At 36.3% G+C, this 10,993-nt stretch overlaps 1 protein-coding gene across 1 annotated transcript in view; it reads left to right on the plus strand.

Annotated features, from left to right (window-relative positions):
• The window catches only part of TRABD2B (TraB domain containing 2B), a 212,549-nt gene extending 202,315 nt beyond the window's left edge, over positions 1-10,234 (plus strand). The window contains 2 exon segments of the mRNA XM_029283451.1: positions 1,974-2,192; positions 10,012-10,234. Coding sequence (XP_029139284.1) covers positions 1,974-2,192; positions 10,012-10,234 — 442 coding nt within the window.
• The last annotated feature ends 759 nt before the right edge of the window (positions 10,235-10,993 follow it).

Consider the following 10,993-nt stretch of genomic DNA (forward strand, 5'->3'; position numbering starts at 1 on the left):
GTAGGCAGGCAGGCAGGCAGGCAGTCAACTCTTAGTGACCACAGAGATTTTTTTTCTAGGAGTATCTGTTTCCAGTAGCCCTTCAGTTCTTCCAGCAGTACATCTATCACAGCTGTAATTTGCTGCTGGTCTTCCTCATCTCTTTCCTTCTACCTTTGTTGACATTACAGCCTTCACCAGAGAGCTAGGTTTTGGCATAATTAGAATGCTGGGTTGAGCAGTTCAGTGATTGATTTGTTTGTTTTCTTGTCTACTGTGGTATTCTCCAACACCAAAGTTCTAAAGCACCAATACCCTTTGTATCCTGTTTCTTCAAAGTCCTTTATCTAAATATATAATATAGTTATATATCCATCCATTCAAAGCTATAAAAAAATCTAATGAAAAGAGGCAGTTCTATTCATGTCCAAGAATGTTGTACGTTGTGTAGAAGCTGCCTTGCCATGTCATTACTACGGTATATCCAATGCACTTAATTTTTACTTGTTCCTGAATATTGCAAGGATCAAAGCACAAAAGTGCAAAATAACTAAATGTTAAATTTATAGGTTGATACATTATGGGTTAAGTGGCTGCTTTATATTTGCTGTCAATTTCTCCTATAATGTTGCTGCTTGGTGCAGAAACATCTCTAATAAGGTAATGCAGCTCAGGATATATTTATAAAGCTGCCATCCAAGGTCTCTTGTCAGTAAATGAATATTTTCAAAGACAAGACAAAACATATCTACTGAAAGAAAACACTTTGAAGAAGAGATGAATAAGTACTAAGGAGCCCAGGCTATTTACAATTTGTGTCAAATTATGTTGAAAATAAATTCCTATATAGTCTCAAAATAACACTTTTGGAAGCGTGAGTTTATGACAATAAAAATAATTCCTCATTGTAATCCATATAAAAATGCCCTCTTAAAAAAAGAGAGAAAGAAATCTTGCTATCAAAATAAAAATGATATTCGTATTTTAATGGACAGTAATTTCAGGGAACTGGCCCAGCATCTATGGAAGATAATGACTCCTAAATAGTATCTTGAGTTCGTTATTTATTGTATAAATACAATTCTTATACGATTATACTGTGGATATTTGAAGATAAGTGGGGGAAGAACTCATTATTGGTAGTCCTCAAGTTATGACTACAGTTGAGACCAGAATTTTAATTGTTAAGTGGTGGTTATTAAGTAAATGTTGTCCAATTTTACGAGTTGTTTTAATAGTTCTTAGGTGAATCACTTCAGTTAAATTAGTCCTGTGGTCGTTAAGTGAATCTGACTTCGCCCATTGACTTTGCTTCTCAGAAGCTGGCTGGGAAGGTCACAAATAGTGATCAGGTGAACCCAGGATGCTGCAAGTGTTCTAAATAAAAGGTGGTTGCCAAGCGCCCAAATTTTGATCACATGCTCGTATGGATGCTGTCAAAGTCGTAAGTGCAAGGAGTGATTGTCAGTTTTTTGAGTGCCATTGTAAGTTCGAATGGTCATTAAATGAAGGGTTGTAAATCATAGACTATCTGTTTCCCTAAGTATGTTTTTTAACCTCATAAAGGAGATACTATATTGTGCTAGGATGGAAGTCTTGTTGAATGAAAGTCTTACTCCTTGGGGGAACATGCAGAAGACCAACCAACAGAGTCTTCAAGTGTGACTTTTCCCCTTTATCATAGCCACTGTACACAAACATTTCAAGCATTCTTATCTGTCTACATTTCCTCAGATGGATGTACTGCCTCTTTTGTTGTCTCTTAAACTTTGAATTAATATGTATCTATGTGGATTACAGGTGCAGTAAGGAGGACAGTGCATGGTATAAGTGCATTATTTGATGCAATAAAGCTATGTGGTCAAAGTTTAAGAGACCTCAGAAAAGCAGAGGTTGTGTTTAATATCTGAATTTCTGTGTCCTATTTCACACATCACTTCTCAATGAATCTACTTATTTTGCAGTTCCAAGGCAAGCAGATATCACCCTTCCTCTGCAACAGCTGCTCCCTTTGTCATTGAGCATGTTCAGTTGTCTTCATCTTCAGCACCTCCTCATGCCAGTGAAGAAGATAGCCTTCCTCCACACCTTCTGTTACCAGATAGCATCAGCCAGCTAGAAGAATTTGGACGGCAGAAAAACTGGCACAAGAAACAATATAAAATCCACCGCCAAAGGCAATTCAATGATCTATGGGTTCGGATAGAAGAAGGGTAAGTATTATGTGCTTATTTCCAGTAACACTGTCATTCATGCTACTCTGAAAGGACAAGACTTCTTAGGCCCACATTGAAAACCCTTGCAAGTTAATCTCCTTAATTTATGACAGGGATATAAAATGTGAAAGAAACTCTACAAATATAAATTGTTTTTAGAGTCTCAACCGCTCCTTATAACCTTTGTTGCTGTATGTGTAAGATCAGGGAAAAGAAGACAAGACAATAAACAGAGCATAAAAACTCTCAATTGTAACTCAATTTATATGGACAGGTAAATAATAATTGATGTCTGCCCCCAGCTTCCTGTAAAGCTGAAGGCTTTAATTTTTGTACTCCTGTTTCTTAAGTCTCAGAAGCAAAGTTTTCTTTCTTTCCCAGCATGTGTGCTCTCCACTTGAAAGGATAAGAATGCAAAAAATGACATTTCTGTAGTATGTGGACAATAGATACTCAATACCTAAGGAAAACAAAATCATTGCTAACGATCAAAGTGCTTTGGCATTTCTTTCAGCCTAAACATTTATGCACACACACATAGGAGGGGAGGGGAGGGAGGAGAGAGAGAGAGAGAGAGAGAGAGAGAGAGAGAGAGAGAGAGAGAGAGAGAGAGAGAGAGAGAGAGAGAGAGAGAGAGAGAGAGCGAGCTGTAATACATGTACAAGGAGTGATTAAAGGCAACTGCAATAAACTGCGCTAATTGTAGCCACAAATAGTAGCTCTTATCAATTGTGCTAGAATTTCAGACATTTTGCCCTTCCTTTTCAGACAGTGCAATGATACAAAGCAGAACTGTCTGTTAAATGAATATTTAAGTATATCAAGTTGATCCTGAAAGGTGAATTTTGCTATTGTGAACTCATGAACTGTGCTGTTTTTGTGTACTCCCGCTTCCCCCCCAAAAGCCATGAAGCGTGAGGTTTCTATCAAAGAGGAACGGGGAGGTGTATACATGTGTTTGTGTTAATTTATTTAAAAAATCTGCCCTGGTTCTGCATCAGGTTTAAGTTTTACACATTGGTGTGTAAATGACAAGACCTGATTAATACTAGTCCTCCATACTTGCAAACTTCCCTGTTTTTCGGAGCTCTGTCTCATCAGCATTTTTGGTCATACCAAGTTGATTCAATATTTCATCTAATCATGCTTATTTATCAGCCCTTCAGTTCTTCATGCTCAATAAGCAAAGGACTTCAGAGTTGTTGGGAACAGAGAGATGCTGCAACTTGCCTGTTTCCTTTACCAAATACCCTTTGAGCCCTCACCTGTACAGAATTAATGACTACACAGGATTGGGCACAAAGATTGGGCTTCAGATTTATTTTTGGATATGATTGCCCAATGATATGCCAGAAGTTTTAGATGTCATATTGAAACTTACTCATTTCTTGAACATTTCAGCTCAATATCTATGCTCCATAAATTTCTCAGTTCTCGTAGTATAATTGTGCAAGATACTCCGTAATCTGAAACAAGTACAAGGTGGAAAAAGTGCAGCTCCAGTTTCAAAATGGGGTGTGCTTATCTTAGTTTGCTTCCCACCTGTAGAACAAGCGCTTCAGAGAGGGACATGGACATTTTTATTCTGTCGAGGGTTTGCAAATGTTTTCCTTATATTTTGGGAATCCAGAGCCCACAGTGACAAGGTGACATCATGAAAAAAGCTGGTACATCACTTGGGATGCCTTTAACTTTGGCAAAGGGGCATTTTTGGCCTTTAAAATAGATTATGCCTTCCCAAAGGAATGGAAGTCAATAGGAATTTGTACTACTGATGTAGATCCCTGTTTCAAAATTGCTCAAGATCATGTGTAATGGCATCCAAATGAATAGATGAGACTGTTTCTCCATTAGCCGAAAGCCCTAGGAGAGGTATGGCTCATTATATTCCAACATGAATACAGCACTTGTCATGGGAGAGGAGAGCGGCAATGCTATGAAAGACTGGATGAGCCTTTTATAAGATAAATGACTACCTTACCATTCTAATTATTGCATAATAAGTAAGGTCTTCTTCAGGTCAGGGTTGACTCTTGGTGACTTCATGGTCACATCCATGTAGATGTGTTGGCAACAATGTGGAAGTGTACCCGTTGCTTTATTCTGGGATGTTTTAAAAAATACAATGATGTGAGCAGAAGAGAATTAGGAAAAACACCCTCACCACAACCAAGTTTCATTATGTAATCTTATGAGTACCCTGTAAATTATATGTACATATATGCGTTCCATGGCAAAACACCATGGAACTTTGCTGGAGTTCAACTATGATCCTTTACCAGTAGTTTCAACTACTGGAAAAGGATCATATCTACATCTCAGTTGTACCAGCACAATCCTGCCCAGGCTCATGAGGCTGCACCTGGGCAAGTGGTCCAGCATCTGATCTTGGAAGCCCTGATAGTTTCCTCATAGATGTGATAAATGTAGATAAAACATGCAGGTAAATAATGCAAGAGCATAAACTGACAATGTCTAAATCTCTCTTTCCATGGAAGGCTTTTACTTGAGATTTTTTGCCTTATGTTAATAGTCAAGGCATGCCAAATATATTAATTAAAACTTCTAAATAAATATATTACTTAAACCTTGTAAACAAATATGTTTGAATTGTGAGGTCTCAGTAAAATTTCAGTAAAAATCATGCCAGTAGATTCCCCCCCCCATTATTTTGTCTCCAGAGTAAGCAATTTACTCAGTCTGACTTTAGTTTTTGTTCCAATTCTGAATCATCCTATACTTCTTGTTTTAAAATATTGCTTATTCAGTTAGGAAAGATTCCTATGAATGTTTAGGAATTGGAAAAATGAGGAAACATTCAGATATCGTAAAGTGACCCTCATGAAAGCCTTTCTCTATCCCTTCTCTATTAGTATTGCATACTAAAAGCCTGGCCTACCCAGCAATAGTTAGATAACTTCATTCCTTTCATTTACTATCATAATAATTTATTTATGATTTTGAATCCAAAAAGTGCTTTATCCCCAGATACTCTTTTTACATGTTCCCAAAGTCATGTATAATTGTGGGAGGAGGGCTCTGATCTGTTTACATATTAATAGCCTTATAGTTTAAACATAATTAATTTAAAACTGATTCACATTTTCCAGAAAGGAAATCAGTATACTATGGGGAAAAGAAAAGCAATACAGAACTCATAATTGTGTGAAATAGATACAGTGAGTTGAAACATATGTTTAAATTTCAGTAGTAGGGTTTTTACAGGGTTTAAAGCATGATGCTTCAGAATGTTGCATCTTGTCTCTTCCAACAAGAAGAAAAGATGATTAAAAGAATGGGACCTATATTCTTTCAAGACATGGAGAACTGCTTCACGTATTTCACTACAATGCTTCATCCTCTGGGGCTATCAAGTGTCTTGCAAGTATGGCAACTGGATATGCAACTATGTGAAATAAGTTGCATGGTGCCAAATTGATTGATTGATTGAATGAGTGATTGTGTGCCATCAAATCTTAGTGACCACACAGATAAAAGTTCTCCACAATAATCTGTCCCTAACGTGGTCCTTCAGGCCTTCAGTGGTACACTCATCACCACTATAACTCAGCCTATCCACCTTGCTATTGGTTGTCCTCTTTTCTTTCCTTCCACCTTTCCTACTATTAGAGCATTTTCTAAATAAATATGTGTAAAAAAAACCTCTTCCAATGAATAAAAATGATATCATTTCAGTTAGATCTGGGCAATAAATCAGCATTTTAAAAATTAAATTTTGATCTGTATAACTTAAGGATTCTCAAAATTTTCAGGACCACAACTGCCTGCTTTGGGTTTTGTTAGACAAAATAAAGAATAAATAAAATAAAGAACAAAGTCCAAGCTGAGCTTTGATGACACTTCCATTTGGCCTGTGTAATCTTGATCAATTTTTCTGGTCCCTCCTAAGTTGCTTACCCAAGCTACTGCAGTAATGCATTCCTTACTGTAGTTTTGAAATGCAAATAATTGAATGCATATGGCAGGTGACAGGAGTCCCCCACACTATAGTTTCATATGGTTTGAAATCAAGTTCCTAGCAAGATACGGGTTTCTTTCTTCTGCAGGTTTTCTGCCTTCTGCATTTTGAATAACATTTTTTTATTGGTGGTAGTGGTGGTGGCAGTACTAATTGGTGAAAGTTTTGCTGTAATTAAGTTGTTAGTTTTTACAGTGAAACAAGATTTCTTTTCCTGAAATAGGTCAACATAGTGCCTTTTCATTCATCTTTGTTGCAGACTAAATAAATTGAGCAAATCTATACAAACACATCTTTTCCTTCTCTTCTATGAGCTGTTGATTATGTTTGCCTGCAAAATGTCCTAAGTTGTGCAAATGTTTAGGGACATCTAATCTTCTTAGATGCTGGCAAATAGTATCTTTATTCTGTGGTTGTTCTATGTTTCTTGAGTCCACCAAAGAAGATAATCTCTCTCTATATAAGATCCATATGCATGTTTAACAGTGCTAATGAAAAACAGTAGGTGACAAGTAGGCTGCAGAAGACCACTTGTTACCAAAAATTCTGATGGATCATTTAATTTATAAATAGAAATCACTCCATTTGTGTTCTCCATATTTTCAAGTTTCATTTCCTAGATTGGGGTCCCCCACCTTTTGAGCACCAGGGACCAGTTCTGTGGAGAGAGGTTTTTCCACGGACCGGAAGGTGCGTGGTTTTGTGTGCTGCCTGCATCCCACGGATGGGGTTTTGCTAGTTTGTGTGGACCAATTGCTGGCATGCCGCAGCCCGGAACTGGTCCACGGACCGGGGGTTGGGGACCACTGTCCTAGATGTTCCACAGAACAATATATAAATCTCTTACTTTTTTTGTTGAACACCTAGTTGTGTTTGTAGGGGGAAGCTGGAGGAATCCTATTTTTCTAGCAGCAACATCAACAAAGCAATTTTATTGAAGTTTATTACCTGTAATGGATATTAAAAAGGTTTTCATTCTTTCTTTGAATTCTCTGCTGTGTAATTGTTCTTTATATAAATTTAAGTGTGCAGATAATATTTGTTTCAATAATCCTAAGTGAACCTCAAACAAGATTGAAGAGGTTTGCCACTGTTGACTAGCTACAGGAATCCTATTTTTCTAGCAGAATTGACTAGGAGACTTGAGGGTTCTCCCGTAGTTTGAAGCTGTTTATACTTTAATTTAGCCACTTTCTAGATTGTTTGGCCTGGTTTAATAAATATAAATAATTGCTTAGTTTTTGATAGGTGTGTCTTCTAAGCCTACTCTGATATTGCAAGTTAGGATTAGGGTTAATCCTAACCACAGTGCACAAGTAAAACACAGGCAAAGGCACCCTCAACAGCGATATAGCTATAAATTTTTGTATAGCTTACATCTAATAAAATTATCTCTTTTGTACAGCTAGTAAATATGTGGAAGCTCTGTCTTCTTTTTCACCTGACCAGTTAATTAATCTACTTGACCCTGCAGGTTCAGTGGCCTTTTTTCCAGGAATAAAGGTTTATAGTTTTCTGTCTGTCTGCTTATTTGATCATGAACCCACTTCCTACTCCTTTCTGTTATTCTGTCAAATGGTAAAGGATGGGGTTAGCCCTAAGAATAGGAAAGTTCAGCTGCACCAAAAGTGGTTATAAGATTTGTGGTTGAGGTCAACTCTCTTAGATTATTTGAAATGTTACTTCCTAATAATCTAAGAGGAGAAGAATACATTGTTTCTTCAAGGTTCTGTCCCATTTAAATACTTCTGAGCAAGGAACAAGAAGAGAATGTGCTCTTGAAAATTGGCTTTTTATCAAATTTGCTTTTTACCTAAAGTGTGATGCACAACTAATATACACAACTAAGACAGGGGAATACTTCTTAACTGCCACATAAGAGAAAGGTAAGAGATCAATGAACAGAACTCCTGCTACAATAGCAGAATTTGGAGTTTATTTCAATTTTTGTTTCCAAATAGTCATTTAGCTTCATATTAATTAACTAGCCTTAAATAACTTCATAGTCAAATAGATTTTGTGTCTGCTTAGGGATGAGACTTGCTCAGTTGGTGCCTCTCAGAGATGTCAGCCAGTTAGGGAATGCAGTTAGGGATGTAGACATTTTCCATGACAGTCTTAACTATCCAGACTTTGTGCCTATCCAGCTAACCTTCTGCCTTGGCTAGCTGAGAAAAATTGGCAGAATAAATGATACATACAAAAAGAGTCTACTCTCAAAGCAGAGACATGGATGAAAAATGGGGTTGATTCTTCAGAAGACACTGGATCGACTGTGGTGATAAGTCATAGTAAATGGTATTATGAAGAGATGTTCCCAAAATGTTACAAACAGAATCAAAGCATTTTTGGGAGGTGGGAAAGAGGGCAAAAGGGAGAGTTAATGTTGTTATACATTGTCTCAGGACCACACACGCATTTCATGAAAATCCATATTTTTCAGCCACATCACTCTGAGCAGTTGTAGCAACTTCAGAATTGTTTTGCTTTTTATTGCAAAGAATGAATGATCTATCATTTCCTGACAGATTGTTTTTAATAAGGATGAAATTCTTGTTGCCAAATTAAAAAAAAAAAACTTCTCACATCTTTAATTCATTAGATTGGAGATGGAATAATCATTCCAAGCATATGCTTCAAAGGTTATTAGATTTTTCAAGGCATTCACCCCTCTGCAGTTGTCTGAAACAGTAAATCTAAGCACCAGTTTTTCTCAGTAGAGACTATCTTTTAAATATGTGGTATTTTCATTTTCATAATCTAGCTAAAGTGGGGGGAGGGGGGAATCACAGCAAAGAATGTTATTTCAGTAAGAACAAACCTTAAACAGACAGACCTGCCTGTCGTCTATTGAAAGGTATGGGGTCCTTTTTATCTATCTCAAAAATAATAATGTTAGTGACCCCACATGATAGTTTTAGATATCACCAGAAGTTTAAAAAGCTATGCTAAGAAAACTAGGTGTTTTCTTGGGCAAAACCTCGAACCAATCCACTTTCCATTGGAAATGCCAAGTAGTCAATATCCTAACCGTAACTATATAATTTTCAGATGAATTTGCAAAAGAGAAAACTCTGAGCCTTTTGCTCTGTTTTATTTCTTTTTATGACCTATCTTGTTTCTTAATTCATCTTTTTACTCTGAAGTGTCTCCCAAATGCATTCTTCAAATCTTTCCCGTATCCCTCTTGTAGTTTAACATACAGGTGTAATTGTTGAGGGGAAGGGACTATTATTCAAGTAAACACTACCAGGATACAGCAACTGCTATTAAAGATTGTTAAAGAGTTTATTTATGGAGTTAAAAAATATACCACCATTATGCAAATGAAGATTATTTCATGCCAGGCAGAAGGCAAAATCTAGCAGAGTTTCATTGGTCTCAAAAACAACTAGGCAACATCAAACCTGATTAGAACATAAATGGACTTGATTTGAACCACTAGCAAAACCAGATCTGTAGATAACATCAGGTGGGCAGAAAAACCTGCTGAAAGAAGCAGCCCAAAAACCTTGCCCACTGTTGCCAGAAAACTATCTCAGTCAGCAGGAGTTGAGTTCAACTAAAAGATGACTTTTTCCATTACCACAGTAGAATGTATTGTTTATTTCTATCTTAAACATAAAAAATGTTATTTCTTATATTGCTCCTTTCCCGTGACAACTGTGAGGGAAAAAGTAATTATTTTTCTTCAAAAAGTTAGTGAGACTCTTTATTTATTTGACTTTGTATCAGTTTTTATCAAAATGTGATGAATATCTGAAATATTAGCTACTTTTTCCAACTCACATGAATAGAGTTAAATGAATAATATTTTCTTCACGTGTTCTTTTCTAGCACAACCACCATGCCTTCTGATATGAGAATAACAAATGGACTCATCTCTGTCAACCCATCGATTTGGTTCTCAAACCAGGTGGACCAACAGCCACACCCAGACCTTGTATTCCACCATCATCTCAAAAGTTGTGCCCTTGAAAGCACCATAGCATCACCTTTCATTGTCTCTGTCCTCGCAGCAATGGCTTCTGTTCTTTTGGATCTACAGAATCCTTCCTGACAAAAGAAGGTTTTTGAAGTGCAATATCAAAAAAGGGAAAGCAGATAACATTCATCTGATAATATATCTTCTCAATTCCTTGCTTTATCTGGGCCTTTCAAGCAAAGAAGTGCTAGCACTACTAACTGGTATAAGACTTTCTTGCCCAGATGGGTTTTTTTAAACACTAAAGCTTTATTTTGTACATTAACTTAACATCTTCTTTTTGTAGAAGGATCTTTTATTTCCCATACTGCTATGGGGTGTGTAAAATATATGTGTTTTATATATATATATATAAATATATATATATAAATATAAAAAGAACAAGAAAAAGTAATGTATTTATTGAACTGGCATTTTGGCCTTGCAAAACATTAATGCCATCCTTCAACTGATAAAACAGCATAATGCTGTGGGTATTCTAGCACAGAGGTTCCAGGGTTTTGGTTTCATGGATTGTTTAAATTACCTATTACTGTCTATTACCTGTTGTAGTTTGAAGCCAAGGAACTTTCATACTCTACTATTTTCTGGGTCAGTAGAAAGAAGCTAAATTATTTTCACATGCTTCTGGATGAGACAGAATTGTTTAACTAATTGCCTTAAGATAATTACAGGCAATAATTACTAATAGACATGCTTCTTTTATTCTACAGATATATTTTATGTTATCTTCAAATGTAAAAGATGTTTCATCTAAGTAATATGGCATAGAAATAATTATATGAAAATTGTCTTTCTTTTTTCCCATGTTTTCCTTTTTCAGAGTTTTTAAAT

The sequence above is a fragment of the Protobothrops mucrosquamatus genome, unplaced genomic scaffold, assembly GCF_001527695.2.
Source record: "Protobothrops mucrosquamatus isolate PMUCROS unplaced genomic scaffold, P.Mucros_1.0 scaffold95, whole genome shotgun sequence".
Lineage (NCBI taxonomy): Eukaryota > Metazoa > Chordata > Lepidosauria > Squamata > Viperidae > Protobothrops > Protobothrops mucrosquamatus.